Here is an 18020-nt window from a genome sequence, read left to right on the forward strand (position 1 = left end):
TGAGTTTTGAGAAATGTATAATGACACGTATCCACCATTATAGTATCATACAGAAGAGTTTCATGCCTTAAAAATCCTCTGCAATATCTTTCGTTTGTCCTTTTGCTGAATGCCCCAAAGCAGAAGACCAGACCTACCTCTGCCCAAACCCAGATCTGACTCCTGAACTTCAGATGGGGTCCTGGAGCCTATTTGTTCAGGACAAGAGTTCAGGCATCTCCATCCTTCTCTCCCTCAGTTATCAAATGGTATGAATGCTCCCTTGTAAACATCCCTTTCTTTCTCCAGTGACCATATCCACCAAGTCTAGGCTTTCATCACCTCTCCTGGCCTCTAGTTTCACACCCATCCAATCTATTCTGAGCTTTAAGCCTTGACCAATGCTTGTAAAACGTGGCTTTCATTATATCACCATCCTACTCATAGATCTAAAATCCATCTCCAGGGCCTATGAATTCCAATAGCAGTTCAGGTCTCCAATCATCTTGCCTAACCCTCTTAACCGTACCACTTACTCACCAAGTCCCTCAACCACAGCCAGAGAGGTGTCCTCACTGTCTGGTTGACATGCCATGGTTGTCTTAGAAGCTCTGCTCATCCTTTCCGTTCTTCCTGGAACACTCACCTCTCTGCTCATTCATTAAGTGCTTATGATGAGCCAGATGTTACCTGTCCCTCAAATTCTTAGGCCATAAGGCCTTCTTGGTCATTTTGGTCATGATCAGCTATGTCTTTCCTGATCTCAGATACCACCTCTTGTTTACACTTCACTTCCAGGCATTTAATTACCTTCTGCTGTCCTGGGCTACAGTCACTGCATGTATGCAAACTTTGCAGCTGGACCATTTTCAGCGGGGGCCCTGTTGTAGACCTCTTTGATCTTCCCCACCTTGTAGTTTTAGGTACATGGTAGAAGAGAAATGAACCCCCCCCCTTGCATTCATATTTTGAGTTTCAAAGAGAGAGAGACAGGGTTGACTTCTGATGGGGTGCAGCCTCGAAGGCAATGAGCCAGAGAACATCTCCATGGCAACCTGAAATTCTCCACATCATTATCTGTCCCACACTCCAGTATAGGAATTAGGTCGTTTTTCTCTTGCCCTGTTTTTTGTAGACCTCGTCACTAACGGATCATCATTTTTTCAAATGCATTTCGTTCTCACGAACGAATTACTTTGGTAATAAGCAAAGGCATCTGTTAGCCTTCTTAGTTACCCCTGGGGTGGCAGTGCCACCTAATTCCTAATACGGGTACCTTAATCAATGCTGTTTTTATCTGCAGCATGTAAGTGTATCCTTTAAACCTGAGATGGAGGCTGAGTCACAAACTCTCACAATGGTGTAGGTGGATAAGTAACACATCTATTTTCTGACTACATCACAGCAGCTACAACATTAACCTGAGATGCTGAAGAAATGTACTATCAGGGCCTGTTTAGGATCGCATAAGAATTCTCATCTTTGCATCTAATGGAGGGCTTATTACACTGAGTCACTGAAGATTGCTTGATGATGGGCCCATTTGTTTTCCTTTCAGGTGATTTCTAGAGCCACACTCCTAGATCAGATCATTATAAAGGCAATGGGATGATGGGATGTCACCCAGATGGTCCGGCAAGGCAGTGGACACGTGCTGTCATGAAGGCATCACTCCGACAGTGACTTTCAAGTCAGCAGGAAAGTGAAACTGCCGTCACCATTGTGGCAGTTACAGAATATAACATGGCACAGGCACTAAAATGAATCTAATGATCGCAGCGTTCAAACTCATTTTTCATTGAATCTCCTTTCTTTTCTTTCACATGGAAAACCTAGAGTTTTGCTTTTCATTGTGATCATAAGGTTCTTCACACCGTTTCTCACAGCGATGGTATTTGATGATGATACGTGAGCAACCCTAAGAAAAGTACAGTTCAACATCATGCATGTAACTAACCGTGTCTCTGGGGCTCTTCAGAAGCTGGGCTCGAGTGATCCAAACGCCAAAGCCGAGCCCTGTGTATCTTTGTTATAAGAGCTCTTGGCAGCAAAAAAAATGGGAGCACTTGATCCAGAGGGGGTGCGCCCTCCTCACCTCTCATTGCCCCCACCTACACGCGAGCCACCTTAGTTCTAAGCAGCGGCGGGGGCTGAGCTACCCTAAAATTTCTTCTGGCACCAGCGTATTAGAGTAACCTCGCTCTTTGTTCTCCTTTGTGGCTGCGATGGAGTTGAACGCCCTCCCACGGAGAGGCTGGCGGGCTGCTTTCTGTGATTCCTACCTCTGTGAAATGCACCTCCTCAGCAAAACCAGCCTGTTTTGTGAAAACTGGCAGAGATGGTGAACTCAACGTGTCTGAACAAACGGGTTCCTTGGCAGAGCCGAAGTGGGGATCATTTTCTCAGGGAAGTTGAAATCCAAATCAGACCACTAGGTAACTGCAGACCAAATGAATTCGTCATCTGATAGCCTGTCAGCCTGTCATTTAATAAGTCCCCGAGGTGTGACTGTGGCCCAGGCTGTGAGGTCCTTTCTTGACCAAGAAGAACGCGTAAGAAGTGAGGTAATTGTTTTTCACGCACTGAGTAAGTGGGTGCTGCCGATGAGGGCACTGCACAGCCAGGGACCCCGGTGCTGCCGCTGGCTTTCTGAGTGCTTTCCGAAGGAAGCAGGAAGACTGCTTTCGGCAGCAAGGATTCAAATGCAGCTTTTGTTTCTACGCCCTTGATGTTGGCTGGGACCCCCGAGTCCCTGGCTTCTCAGAAGCATAAGCAATCACTCATTGTGTCTCCTACAGGCCACAGGCTCTTGCAGGTGACTCCTCCCTTGGCCACACATAGAAAACGGCGTGTGCTTTCCAGGACACACAGGCTAAATGGCAGGTTTTTGTCACCTGAGCATAAGCAACTTTCTCTCGAAAGGGAAACACATCAATTTGATTGTTGTTCTTCTCTGGGTGTGATATTTAACAAATGAATTTATTCACAAAACAGAAACAGACTCACAGACTTAGAAAACAAACTTATGGTTACCAAAGGGGAAAGGCGGGGGCAGGGATAAATTAGGAGCTTGGGATTAACATATACACACTCCTATATATACAATATATAATCAATAAGGACCTACTATATAGCACAGGGGACTCTACTCATTACTCTGTAATAACCTACATGGGAAAAGAATCTGAAAAAGGATATATGAATATGTATAACTAAATCACTTTGCTGTACACCTGAAACTAACACAACATTGTAAACCAACTATATTCCAACATAAAATCAAAAATTAAAAAAGGGCTTCCCTGGTGGTGCAGTGGTTAAGAATCCGCCTGCCGATGCAGGGGACATGGGTTTGAGCCCTGGTCCGGGAAGATGCCACATGCCACAGAGCAGCTAAGCTCATGCGCCACAACTACTGAGCCTGTGCTCTAGAGCCCGCGAGCCACAGCTACTGAAGCCCGTGTGCCTAGAGCCCATGCTCCGCGACAAGAGAAGCCACCGCAATGAGAAGCCCACGCACCGCAAGGAAGAGTAGCCCGTTTGCCGCAACTAGAGGAAGCCCGCACGCAGCAACAAAGACCCAACGCAACCAAAGATAAATACATAAAATAAAATAAACCATGATAACTGTAGAAAAACGACTGATTAAAAAAAGAATAATCAAAAGAGATAAAATCATTTGACAAGCCCTTAAAATGATCAGAGAGCTCAGATTTCAATCAGGGAGATCTAAAAGGCCTTGTCCCCAGCTCCTGCCCTCCCAACACCCCCAGCCAAGTCCTCTCTTTCCCCTTTCTTTCTGTTTTGGTTAGAAAAAAATAAAAACCTGGCTGAGAGGGGTTCATAAGTGAAAAAATTCCATATGAAGAACAGAAAGGCACATGAATGGTGTATCAGGAAAGGTGGGGTCCAGCTTTGAAGCAACTGGGAAGGGGAGCCCCTCGGGAGAGGAAGAACGGCCACAGCAGGTCCACCGTGGGCGCCTTGCCTCGACGTAACATCACCTACTCAAGGATTGCAGTTGGTGTCCTCTCACTCCATCATCTGGCCTTTCACATACAGGAATCTTCCACCCTCCATAAAATTAAAACGCTTTTAGCTATGAGGCGGCTGAGCATATCACAAATGCCGACTCCCTCTTCCTGCCCTGCCAGCCACATCTCCCAGGCCAGGGCTTCAGCACCGCGTGGCTAGGGAGTCTCTTCTCGCGTAGGGAGGTTTAAGTAGTTGGGTTCCTGGTATTGGTGCCACGGGGACAGATGGGACGTTTGGTGGTGTGGCTGAATGTGACGATCATGACTGACTCCTCCTTGTGAAATGTGGGCAAGAGACAGCACATCCTTCTGGAAACAGCAGGCAGGGCTGGCACCCGGGGTTCTCTGGCTCCCCGGCACAGCAATATGGCGCGTGGGAAGAGAGGCCAAGCATTTCACCACTCAGCTCTGCTCTGACGTCTGTACTGAGGACTTCGTGACACAATTGTTCCCTGGATTTTCCAGCGTCAAGAACTCCCCTGTCACTAATTATGACACCAAGTAATTTACAGCTCATGGCTCTGCACTAATAAGATCCGTTTCTAGGCTTTGAGTTGAATCAAGTGCTGTCACTCATGGACATAAATCCTTACAGATTTTTTTTTTAAACAGAAGTTTGGTAATTACACCAGTGTCACCTTAAAATCAGGGCTCTCGAGGAGAGAAAGTGGAGCACGGCTAAACGTCAGGGGTGATTCTGCAGGACAGGCTGACCTGGATCACAGTTTTAAAACAAATTATTCGGTTCAGTTCCATCTACATCCTGAACGGGTAAGTGACCTAGGAAAAGGGCCTGGAAGCCCGTGAATTTAAATTGACTTGCACGTAGTAGATTCCTTACATTCACGGAAAGAGAAAGAAAAAAAGATGCAGGCATTACCCCCTGGGAATGTTATTCTAATTCAGCTGGGGCCATTCAACGGTTGTTATTTGAGTGCCCACTGGATTCGGGTGGCTGTTGTCTGAATCTCATGTTTATTCAACCGTTAACGAGTATTTGTAATACAAAAGGATGAGTTTACTTTTTTTAAAAAAGCTACGTGATGTGGCTTTAAAAGTCACGTGACAGGATGGCATCTGTTACTCACTGGAGCGCTATAACTGGATTTCCATCAACTCTAAATCATTCCGCTGCTAATTCTCTAGTTCTTTCTCTCCTTCTGGTGGCCTCTCTTTGGTCATGTCACTGCCTGTTGACACCTCTAGTGAGGAGAAGTCAAGGAAAATGGCAGGAGCCAGGTCATGGTCCTTGAGGCTGGTGCAGAGCAGAGAGGTAGCAGGAGGCGGCCAAGGTTGTGGTCCCGGGGAAGCTTCCTGGAGAGGCCACCCATATGCCTCCATCTTCCCTCAATTAATAACTGAGAATGAATCAATCACATACCCTTGTTCCTACCACTGGACCTCAGGACACACCAACTGAACCTGGGAGACACTTTACATACTTTTAGGTGACTTCCTAGCCCAGTGATCTCTTTATTATTATTATTTTTAAAAATTTATTTATTTATTTGGTTGCACCGGTCTTAGTTGTGGCAGGTGGGCTCCTCAGTTGTGGCATGTGAACTCAAAGTTGCGGCATGCATGTGGGATCTAGTTCCCTGACCAGGGATCAAACCTGGGCCCTCTGCATTGGGAGCGTGGAGTCTTAACCACTGTGCCCCCAGGGAAGTCCCCCCAGTGATCTCTTCACGGACATATTTTTATTGTTCCAATGAAGAGACAATGCCTGTTTTTGCTTTTCAAGCTTGAAGAATCTTCCCACGACTTTCTCAGTTCAGCAGTTAAGCGGCTGTTGGAGTTGCATGTTTCTCTTACTGTCATGGATTTCAAATCAATTGGGACACGTGGCAACTGGAAGATGTCTCTCTCTATATATGATGGATATGAAAGAGTGCTTTTTTATTCTATTGTACCCTTATCCATAAAGGGAGAAACACTGTATTGTAGCTGCCAGCCAGAAAAATTACACACATTGCTAATGGGAAGAACGAATGATAACAGCCTCTTGGTTGATACAAATAGGGACAAAATTATATTAGCTGCAGTCCCAGCAGACTGAGAAACATTGCCTCTTGTAAACAGTCCAAGACACTGCAGGTAGAAGTAGGACCATTTAGTTGTTGCTGTTTCAAACTTAGCTTTCTGGTCCATACACTGGGAAATTCCTTACATTTTAATTTCCCATACATGTGTGTGTTTAAACACCATGCCCTTGATACATTTGATGCTTTGGGTACCTTACTGTCAAATGCACGTGTGTTTGCTTATGTTGTAGATTATGACTGCTTCTCCTTTTTTTTTTGCTCCCTGAGTCCAGATCTTTTATAATACCTGCAACTTTCTTTTTCCTTTTAAATTTATTTTTTATTGGGCTTCCCTGGTGGCGCAGTGGTTGAGAGTCCGCCTGCCGATGCAGGGGACACGGGTTCGTGTCCCGGTCCGGGAAGATCCTACATGCCGTGGAGCGGCTGGGCCCGTGAGCCATGGCCGCTGAGCCTGCGCGTCCGGAGCCTGTACTCCGCAACGGGAAAGGCCACAACAGTGAGAGGCCCACGTACCACCAAAAAAAAAAATTTTATTGAAGTATAGTGGATTTACAATGTTGTATTAATTTCTGCTGTACAGCAAAGTGACTCAGTTATACACACATATATATACATATATATATATATATATATATATATACATTCTTATTTATATTCTTTTCCATTATGGTTTATCTCAGGACACTGAATATAGTCCCCTGTGCTATACAGTAGGACCTTCTTGTTTATCTATTCTATACATAATAGTTTGCATCTACTAACCCCAAACCCCCAGTCCATCCCTCCCCATCTGCAAGCTTCTTGAGATGAATAAGGGCAGTTTTGGGACTGGTAAAAATGACAGGTGGGCTTTGAATGATGTCTAAAGCCCCGTTTCCATTCTTATAAAGACTTGATTTGTAAGATAAGTATAATTGTTTTTAATTCCTCAAAGAACTGGGTTGCAACCTAAACGATATGGAGGCTGACCCATCCATATAACTACTTTGTCTTCAATTTGCTTCTTAATATTAGGAAGAGCATCTTTAATTAAGATGAAAATCAAAAAGATTCCTATATCTTCTGAATGCAAATTTCCACAATGTCATTAAACACGATTCTGATCTCCTGTTTTTGCAAACGGTTAAAGCTCCCTTGAACAATTTACACCACCAAACCCTAATTATATATGGAGTTGACTGCCTGATTGTACTCCCATTACACGCCCCCCACCCCGGGGATTAATTACCACCTCCCTTGATGCCCAGGGCAGCGGGCAAGGAGGGGAAGGGGAGGTGCTGAGGGTCAGGAGAGAGCGTGCTTGGGGTTGAGTGCAGCTGCGGCAGCCACGGGAAGAGGAGAAAAACACACGTCCTCCTGGGCCACCCTTACACTTTGGTAAAACCAATTATCTGGGAACGTGTTCAATAAAGAAACAAAATAATGTGGATTTGGCTTTGAACCCTCAAAGTCTGTGCCCTAAGTAACTTAATGAAGTCCAAGCAGGGCTTGAGGGCTACAACTCGGTATTCATTTTTTTTTTTTGGGGGGGTACGCGGGCCTCTCACTGCTGTGGCCTCTCCCGTTGCGGAGCACAGGCTCCGGACGCGCAGGCTCAGCGGCCATGGCTCACGGGCCCAGCCGCTCCGCGGCATGTGGGATCCTCCCGGACCGGGGCACGAACCCGTATCCCCTGCATCGGCAGGCAGACTCTCAACCACTGCGCCACCAGGGAAGCCCTAACTCGGTATTCTTGCTTCTTGGAGGTGAACCAACTGATCGTGCCTATACTCTGAGTGAAGATAGGATTGGAAAGTAGGATGGGAGGGAGATGAGGGTGGAAGAGTCATCACCACCGCGCCGAGCTTTCACTTCTCAGGTGGTCACGCTCAGGAGAGACCATCTCACTGGATCTCAGATGAGCCTGTCATGACAGTCACTTTTTCCGATTAGGAAGCTGGGACTCAGAGACATTTAGCACCATTTTATTTTCTGACTCTGGGTGAGGGTCGTGGCTTACAGTCTGTCCCCTCAGCCAGACTGTCAACAGTCAGAGAGCAGGGTGTCCTCTCACTGTTGCCCGCTGCTCCACGCCGGGATTTAAGGGCGTGCCTCAAACACACACACGCTGCACGCTTGGTGAACGGCTCAAGTTGAAAGGAGGATTCAAGGCGAACTCTTGAAACCATACCTGCTGCCTTCCAGGCTTGTCCTTGACACATATTTTTTCCCCAAGAGCCTAAATAACTTTCAGTATCATTTTATCATTTCTCATTTGTCATTTTCAGCATCTCCAGAGCATTCCAGGATGTTAATTTATTCCTTTTCTTTTGTTTCTCCTCCTCTTAAATCGATGCCGGGAACGGAACTAATACTTGGGTTTCAGTGTTAGGACTGGGAGATGGATGACAGGATATTTTCTCCTGGATAAGAACTGTTTACACTTTTATAAAGACTACAGCATTTTAGAGGAAAAAAAAAGCTTTCAGGAGTGAATCACTATTATTCTTTGCCTGTTATAATTTACAAAAACAAAAAATGCTTCTCCTTCTGGCAGCATACAACCCCAAATGCAGGGACTTAGAAATATGACTCATTGATGCCATTTAGTTTAGTTTTCTGACATCCTGGAGGCAGCCCTGTTAGCCCTGGTTGTTCTATTCACTCAGAAGTCTCCCAGGACTCAGGGGTACACTTGGAGTGAAGCTGCAATTCCCTTCGAGAGGGTGACATTTAACAGATGAGATCACATGACAGAAATGGCCACCCTGTGAATCAGACGCATATTAAACCATCTCCCTGCTCCCACCGATCTGGCCCTCACCGTACCAACCAAGGGTCCACACTTACATGTCATCGAAGATGAGTTTCTGCCTCTTGCAGTCCCTGTGGCCATTGGAGCCTGGAGACCATGGCTCTGTCTGTGGCCGTGACTTGTGGAGAACGTTTTCGGAATTGCTGTGAGCCGCTTTCTAAACAACAAACAAACACACCTGTATTTGAGAAACTGGCCACCTGGCTGAAGGAGCAACCTGTTAGAATCGCTTGTGTTCTGTGTTCTAGGTTAGAGCTGATGGTGCTTTCCTCGTTGAAATAAAGAAGAAGAAATACTTGCACTGCAGGTCTCAAGGTGGAGGCTTTTACATACGTGGTCAAATGCCATTCCCGGGACATCAAAAGGGCACTCTCTTGGGCTTCCCTGGTGGCGCAGTGGTTGAGAGTCCGCCTGCTGATGCAGGGGACGCGGGTTCGTGCCCCGGTCCGGGAAGATCCCACATGCCGCGGAGCGGCTGGGCCCGTGAGCCACGGCCGCTGAGCCTTCGCGTCCGGAGCCTGTGCTCCACAACGGGAGAGGCCACAACAGTGAGAGGCCCGCGTACCGCAAAAAAAAAAAAAGGAATCTCAGTGTGCCCACTCCCGCAGATCCAGATCTTGAACTCGCCCAAGCTCAGATGGCTATTGTGGGTGGAGGCTGGGGGCTTAGGATTCAGGCTCCTACGCTTCCCAGTTGGCTAGACCCATGGTTGTCCAAATGGACTGCATCAGAATCACCATTAACACACAGCCAGCTGGGCCTCACCGCCAGCATCTCTCACTCAGTACATCTGGGGAAGAGCCTGACAACATGCATTGCTAACAAGTTCCAGGTGATGCTGGTCCAGGAGTCAAGCTCTCAGAACCACTGAGCTATAATCATCCCTCACAAAAGAGGTCATTCAGGTCACAATTGACGGGTTCTCATCAGCTGTCTGTGAAGAACAGGGAGAGCCAAAGGGAATCACTAGAAATTATTTAAGATGTGTTTTAAGAAGGAACACTCTGGATCTGGGGAAAAATGGAAACACCCTTTGTCCTGGAGATGCGGACATTATAGAGAGCACCTACTGTGTGCTGACGTCTGGATAATAAAACACCCCGGTTTTAGTTAGGAGATTCAAATGGATTCCTCTGAAGTAATTAAGGTGGAATGTATATCAATGTTTCTTTAAATATGGACCGATTTTATGCGTAGACCAAGCCTCTTTGTTACGAGAGCCTCCAGGACTCTGGGCGTTTCCTTTCTGGCATGCAGGGTAGTAAATGATGGATGTGTGTGAGCCCTGCTCTAGGTGGCTCTCCCCAGCTAGACTGTAAGCTATCCTGCAGGCAGAGACTGAACCCTTTAGATCATCAGTGCATCTCTGTTATGTAGCAAAGTGCCTGGGACACAATAAATACTTCCTTGATAAACACCCGTTCAGTGAAAAGAATGCCTCAATAAAGTCTATCATGGTTTTACGATTCTCTGCATATCATAGTTGCTTGTGATTGAAGGATCTAGAGGCAAAGAAAAGTTGTGTTTGGTTTAAAATTGGAATCGTTAGCTTTTTGTTTTTTCTAATATGGTCTTCTCAGATTCGTGTATCCTAGAACCAAAGATAATTGCTCCCAAATGAGGGTGCATGAAGGGGTTAATTTCCTGATGGTTCCGTAAGATTTAGGCTCTTGCTGGACCATCTACTGACTCTTTTTGCCTCTTTAATTCATGGGATAAAGCATGACATGCTGCCTCCCCCCACTTTCTTTGCAGAGTCCTATCACCAAGTCTCATTTCTCCCTGCCTCACAAAGCCCCACTGGTTTTGAGAGGCACGGGGGGGGGGGGGAGAGTTTGGAATTAAATAATGTACCTGGAGGATGCACGGTCCAGGGCCGCCCGCTGTTAGATGGAGGGTGGCAGGAAAGAGGAACTTACATGCAGTGTTAGCTGCACAGGTGTCCACGGGGGTTGGGTTCTTTAGGCGGTACTGCCTCATTGAAATCTTACACCACCGTTTTGCAAATGAAAACAGGCTCAAGAGATTAAGCAACCGGCCCAAGGTCACACGGTGACTAAGCTATGAGGCTAGAGGGGAACCCAGGTTCCCAGGGGAATACAGCGTGTTGGAATCACCCTTGACAAAGTCACTGGAAGAGGGGTGGTGGCAGCTGTCCCACCCTGGTCACCACACTGGTCACTGAGGGCAGCGGGAAGCCCTTCAACTTTGGCCTTGGGCTCCAATCCTGGATTCAGCTCTGCCCCAGGGCAAGAAATCTTTTCCAGTAGAAAGACTGGTTGGTCCAAAACTCCCAATTTACTTTGTCCTGGGAGAGTTACGTTAGGGCTAATTCTTTTCAGGATGGGAAATGAAGTCCTCCAAAGAGTGTTCCTAAGCAGAAGAGGCTGAAAATGCCTCCTCCGTTTCTTCGGCAGCTGCCTGTGCGAGAGGCGAAGAGCAGCTGCTTTGCCAGGGCTTCCCAGACCAGCCTTTAGGGCTGCTTTGCGGGACCTCACTGCTCACCACGTATCAATGTAATCTTCCTCGACCAGGACAGGCTTCCATCGGTAATCTACCCGTTGGACCAAATGGAGGTATGATGCTACCGCAGCCAGGCATCCCACAGCAACGAGGAATGAGACCCCCAATGCCGCCTCATGGTCAGTACGGCGGCCATCCTCAAGGCGTGCCAGGTTACCTTCCTGGTGCTACGCTGCCATGTGGGCAGGGACCGCCAGTGGGGCCCCCTTACCAAGGTGGGCCTCCTCGACCTCCTGCAATGTCCCAAGGTGGGTGTCACTGATCTTAGGTCATCCAGTCTAATACGTTTGGAGATTAAACCTTTTCTCAGCTTGTGCTGTTTATACAGCCAAGCTTTCTGTCAATAAGGCCTCCTTGTGACTTGAACAAACATTATCCTCCCACATACCAGAAACTATCGGACATTTATTTTACCTGGGAACATTTATTTGGAATAATAAAGCAGGAACTTTTCCTGAAGTTGCAATTTAAAAAGCCTGTGTTTGGACTGTGCTGGGCTAGAGGCAGAGCAGAGGGGCGTGCTCATTTTCACTCCTGTTTTATCTGGGGCAGAAGAGCATCAACGTACCGTGAGGTCTCCACCATGGGTCTGCAGCTGGTTCTCAGCCTTATGCTTTTTGCTGGACGAGGCGGAGGTGAACAAACCGTTGCTGTTGGATCTGCTGGGGGACGTCAGGTCCTCGCCGGGGTATTTGTGTTTAGATGCGTCGGAGAGGGGTGAAGTGGGTGAGCGGAGCATTTTTTCATTTTTATTTATTGGGATTGCCAAGCTGTAAACGGAAATCACAGTAATGGAAGGTCACCCACTCAGCGCATGGCAAGGTAAATGTTTTATATGTGACCCTCCCACTTAAAACCTGCTGGTAGGAAGACGTTTATGGGGAATTATCATGCCAGGAAACGATTTTATGGCATTAGGACCGTAACGAACAATAAAGAAATTTCGTTCATGGTTTTCTTACTCGTCCTCCCAGAAAAAAATAGTAATCTGGAGTTAAATAACTAAGCATAATAATACCTTCATTTCCCAAGTTCTTCATCCAAGGATCTCAAAATACACGACAAACAACTTACTGTTTTCCTAACAAGTGTAAACAGCAGGTAACGGGAAACTCAAATTATACACGAGATCTCCACTTCCAAAAGGACTTTTGCTAACACCTGAGCTTGTACTAATTATTATATGGAGAATAACAGAATCACAGAATAACCAAGCATGAACCCACCTTCTAATTGTTAGGTAGCCAGGCATGGATCAGAATAAACAAAGAATAGAAGACTGTCATTAGAAATGACATTTTCTGATTCCTAGCTCCTTATTTTACCTTCCAAACTATTGTCTATGCCTGAATATAAATCCCCCCACACGCCGCCAAAGACCACCAGGGAAGGGAGTCATATTTGAGTCTTTGCAACGTACAGTATGTAGATAGGGCTCTCTCCGTTGAAACAAAAATTGGGGGAAGACACATTAGCCTCAAATAAACTCAATCACTGCTAATTTGGGATGCTTCTAGAAGTCACCTGGTAGAGTCAGTTAAAATAAATTCATTTAACAAAGATTTAGTCATTATTCCCGCAGTTGTGACTTCTTAATTGCATGTGTTGACTATCACTGCAAACAAGCCAGTAAAGTCACTTTTTATTTTTAAGCAATTTCCTTAGTTGGTGGTCACAGTGTAGAAATTACAAACACAGGCCTCTAGAACAAACGAGAAGCCAAGGTTCTTAATGTTATGCAAACAGATCTGTGTTGGGAGAGAATTTCTGATGACAGCTTTCTGGTTCAAGAAGTACTGTGCATCCAACAACTTAGAAGTGAGAAGGTGTGTTCTCGAAAACTGCCTTGGACGAGTCAAAAGTGGCTCAGCCAGTGAAGATGAAAACACTGATGTTGAAGACGGATATGAACCGTCTGAATATAACTTTCTTGACATGTGAGTGAAAAAGTCTTATTTCTAAGTCTCAATTATTTTACATACTACATGATCTTAAATGTCTGCAGAAAACTAAATTATTACATTAAATATTGTCATGAACATATGACTATTTCTTCTTCATCATTATAAGTTTATCTATTCAGGTTGACCAAAGTAACTTTGAAACGTTCTTGGGATCGCATCTTTGGGATGGGCAATCACCCTATATGAAGGATTGTCTTATTACACAGGTAAAGCTTAACAGTGGTAATCACAATTCCAGAGGTACACAGGCCACCTTTCCAAGAAAAACTCAAAGCACTTTCATATGCGTAGAGTCCTTACTTAACATAAGTGAAACTATCAGAGCCAGGAGGCTCTGCCAGCAAAAACTCTAGAGCAGGAGCTCTTATCCTGGGGTCCCCGCACTTGCATGGGAAAGAAGTTGCATCTTCACTTTCCTTAACCTCTCACTGAAACTGAACATTTCCTTTAATTACGAACAAAGGCAAGAAACCACAGTGGTGGTTTAGCAGGAGTACTACTAGCAAGACCTGGGATTGTGTCACCAGTGGAAATCACAGATATTTTCATGCCTTACCAGTTGTGGCAGACATCCTGAAATATGGTTTACACTCATCACTACTAGAAATTATGGTCATTACTAGATCTGCTAGAAAGGTTATTTAAGGCATGAACAAAGAAGCACATATACAACTCTATCACACATTTAAAAAGACATTTTTGAGGGTTTCCCTGGCGGCGCAGTGGTTGAGAGGCCGCCTGCCGATGCAGGGGACGCGGGTTCGTGCCCCGGTCTGGGAGGATCCCACATGCTGCGGAGCGGCTGGGCCAGTGAGCCATGGCCACTGCGCCTGCACATCCGGAGCCCGTGCTTCGCAACGGGAGAGGCCACAGCAGTGAGAGGCCGCGTACGGCAAAAAAAAAAAAAAAAGAAAAAAAGAAATTTTTGAGCCGTATTTTCCCCATTCACATTTCCTCAATATTTTGGGATGCCATCTGCTTGGCCCAGAGGACTGTGGGCTCGGGCAGCTTGTGTGTGTTGCTCTTTCTTGCTCAGACCTTCAAGGGCTCTTGCCCTTCTTCCCAAGGTGATTCTAACACTGCAGTGGGCCTGTGCTCAGGTGCCCTCGCTCTCCAATTTCCTCTCCGGGTTTTAGTACTACTCTACATCTTCTCCTAACCTTTCAGTTTACATTTTTATGTGTTGCGCTGAAACATTAATCTCCCCTTAAAAATTCTATGTACACAGTCAGGGAGAGTGAGGAGTGTCTCAGCAGAGGATAAAGTGGTTTCTGAGCTGTGCTATTTCTAAATGGAAAGGACTTCTATGACTGATGATAAGCTGCTCACTTATAATAAATATCTGGGACCTTGCTTTGCTAGGAAGCCTTTGTCACAGAGGGGATTCAGTGCCATGTGGGTCTCTCTAGAACCCCTTGAGAGGAGGGACTGGGTGGCTGTTTCGCCTTGGAGACCCGGATCCTGTCTGTCACCGCAAATTCAGTCTACACCCAACGCCTTTAGGTGTGTCATATGGAGATTCTGCTCAAGTTTATATTTTTCATTGGTGTAATAAGCTTATTCAGTTTGTAAGTTTTCAGAGTGGAGGGTGTGTTTTTGAAAGGATAGAACTGCGTGCAACTAGTAACTGGTCTTTTGTTATAAAGAAGTACTTCCAGCGCACCTGGAGCTGTGACAAGAAGCACACGTCCAGGCATACTGGTTAGTCTTGGGTTAAACCAAGGGAAAGGAGTCTGCATGAGACAGGCTGGGACCTGGGACCCTCTGCTGCAGTGCTTGCACCTGGACAAACATCTCCTTGAGCCACAAAATACAAAGAAACTACAAGGGGCTAAAAATAACTGCACGCACAGGGCAGTTGGAACAAATTACGAATAAGATACAAAAAGACCAAAAACCCAACGTCCACTTCTGAGGAGTCCGGAGCAAAAATGCAGGGTGTCAGGAGCAAAAGTAGGTTACTGCGCACGCCCCCTGCACTCAGCGCCAACAAGGGGGTGAGCAGACCTCCTAAGCCACCCCTCCAGCCTGGCCCCACCCTACCCTCACCCCATTTAAGGAATCAGCTGGCCCCGCCCTAGGAAGGAATCAGACCCCTGGCCCCACCCTACCCTCACCCCATTTAAGGAATCAGCTGGCCCCCCATCAGACAGCGTGCAAGGGAATCTGTTACTTGTCTTTGTTCCCTCGTGCTACAGCATGAGCCCCAGTAAAGCCTTGTCTGAATTTCTTGTCTGGCCTCTTATCAATTTCTATTGATGAAGGAGCCCAAGAGGCTTGGTAGGCAACATGGAGACCCAGAGCAGAGCAGTCACTCAAAAATCCGACTCTCCCCCAGTAGGCATGTGCCTCTCAGACCCAGACACGCCTCCAGCTCCCTCTGCCTTCCTGGGCGCGTGAGTACCTGTTGACGTTCACGTTGCAATGGTTTGCGGACAAAGTACTGCCGGCCGAGGCAGTGAGTCGTGAAGAGCTCTCCTTCTCTCCCTGAGCCTTCCTGATCTCCCGGCAGTCATCTTCGCTGTCACACTGCATGGGAAGAAGCAAAAGCCAGTCAGCTTTAGATTTCAAGGGATCACAGCGAGCTCCCATCGCCAACCAGCTTATCTGGGCTTCTCTGGACAACATCCCGAGCACCAATGTGGCTGCAGCACTCTCGGCCCTGGCCTGGGTTCCCCATCAGCGACTCCGCGAACAAGGAAGAAATCTGTCAGCTTACTGAGAGGAAAAAGCGTGACACAAAGATCACCACTGAACACTTCTTTACCCACAGGCAGATTCCACCCTCCAAAGAAGACCTGTTCTGGAGTTTCAGCATCCCTCCCTTTGGCGTTTCTTGGTACCCAAACAAGGCATAGCGACCTATCCTGGGCTTGATGTTGTAAGGGCAGTGCCAAGCTCGGACCTTTCTTTTGAAATTCATGGCCTCAAAGGACATTTTTATAAAACAGTAGTTTGACTGGATTCTTGTTTTCCACGATGGTATTTAACCTAGGCGTGTACTAGGGTACGAGGCACATGCACTCAACCAAATTGCATTTTTGGTGAGATCGCAGCAACACGGTACAGGCACATGTAGGGCTCTCAGCAGAGCTTTCCAGGAGACAAGCACTGGCACCAAAGATAGAGAAGTTTTGACCTTCTCTCTCCAGCTGGGATTGTTACACAGCCTCTATTGCAAGGACCCCAGCAGCTCACGCCGAAACTGTGCCCCCAGTGAGGGTCCAAGCCAAAGCTCTGAACCCCCAGTTCTGGCTTCCAGGGCTCTGGCAGGGCTAGACTCTGCACCCTGGGCAGCCAGGTCTGCGGTGCCCCATCTCCAGCACCCAAAACTGAGGGCTTCACACCCCAGATACTGAGCAAAGAGTGCTGGGAAAATGTTCTTTCACTTCTCTGTGTGAGTTTAATGACGATTCAGTAGATTTCATGAGGAGAGCTGAGTGTGAGACTTAGTGTAAATGAAGTTTTGTAAGTTAAAATAAAAAAGCCCATGAATAATAAAATTATTTAAATACAGAATACTATGGAATATACATGTATATGTTTTTGCACATCTCATTATCTACATATACCTATACAGCTATATATATTTCCAATCTATCTGTATGTTTATCAATTTCTATCTCTGAAATACCTCTCTCTCTCTCTTTCCATCAGCCTGTCCATTTATCCATCCATCTCCAGATGACTGGCTGATTCACTCATTAATCAATTAATCACCTGGGGACTGATGGACAAGTCAATCCAGCGAGTAAGGGGGAGGGCAGGGTATGAGAGGAAAACAGAAGGAAAGAGGGTAGGTATGTAGTGAGCTAACCCGCATTACTGCATTATATCATGTGACTCTGACAACACCCCTGCAAAGATGTCACCATTTTACAAACAAAGAAACTGAAGTCCACAGAAGGGAAGGTCACCCAGGAGGCCAGGGCTGACTGCGTGATTTGCGGGATTCAGTGCAAAATGAAAATACTGGGAGCCTTGTTCCAAAAGCAGGAAAAGATGCTTGATGTCAGTCTTGGTGATGATTTTTTTGGATTTAACACCAAAAACAAAGGCAACAAAAGCAAAAAATAAACAAGTGGGACTACATTAAACTAAAAGGCTTCTGCACAGCAGAGGGAACCATCAACAAAATGAAAAAGCAACCTACTGAATCGGAGAAAACATTTCTAAATCGTATATCCGAGAAGGGATTAATACCCCAAATATATAAAGAACTCATACAATTCAACAGCAAAGAAACAAACAAAAAAATCCAGTTGAAAAATGGGCAGAGGATTTGATTAGACATTTTCTAAAGAAGACATACGGACGGCCAACAGGTACATGAAAAGATGCTCAACATCACTAATCATCAGAGAAATGCAAATCAAAACCATAACGAGATAGGACCTCATACCTTTCAGGATGGCTATTATCAAAAAAACTAAAACTAATAAGTCTGTGAGGATGTGGACCAAAGGGAACCCTAGTGCACTGTTGGTGGGAATGTAAATTGCTGCAGCCACTGTGGAAACAGGATGGAGGTTGCTCAAAAAATTCAAATAGAACTACCACATGATCCAGCAATCCCACTTCTGGGTATTTATCCAAAGAAAACGAAAACACTCATTTGAAAACATATCTGCACCCCCATGTTCACTGCAGCGTTATTTACAACGGCTAAGACGAGGAAGCC

At 46.2% G+C, this 18020-nt stretch overlaps 1 protein-coding gene across 2 annotated transcripts in view; it reads right to left on the reverse strand.

Annotated features, from left to right (window-relative positions):
• Positions 1–18020, reverse strand: part of AFF3 (ALF transcription elongation factor 3) — a 558275-nt gene that overhangs the window by 17703 nt on the left and 522552 nt on the right. For both annotated transcript variants that reach the window (XM_082672922.1, XM_082672923.1), the window contains 3 exons: positions 15744–15868; positions 11944–12145; positions 8888–9009 (listed from right to left, as the gene is read on the reverse strand). In XM_082672922.1, the coding sequence (XP_082529048.1) occupies positions 8888–9009; positions 11944–12145; positions 15744–15868 (449 nt within the window). The remainder of the gene's footprint in view (positions 1–8887; positions 9010–11943; positions 12146–15743; positions 15869–18020) is intronic.

Source organism: Grampus griseus (genome assembly GCF_964374135.1).
Source record: "Grampus griseus genome assembly, chromosome: 15".
Classification (NCBI taxonomy): Eukaryota; Metazoa; Chordata; class Mammalia; order Artiodactyla; family Delphinidae; genus Grampus; species Grampus griseus.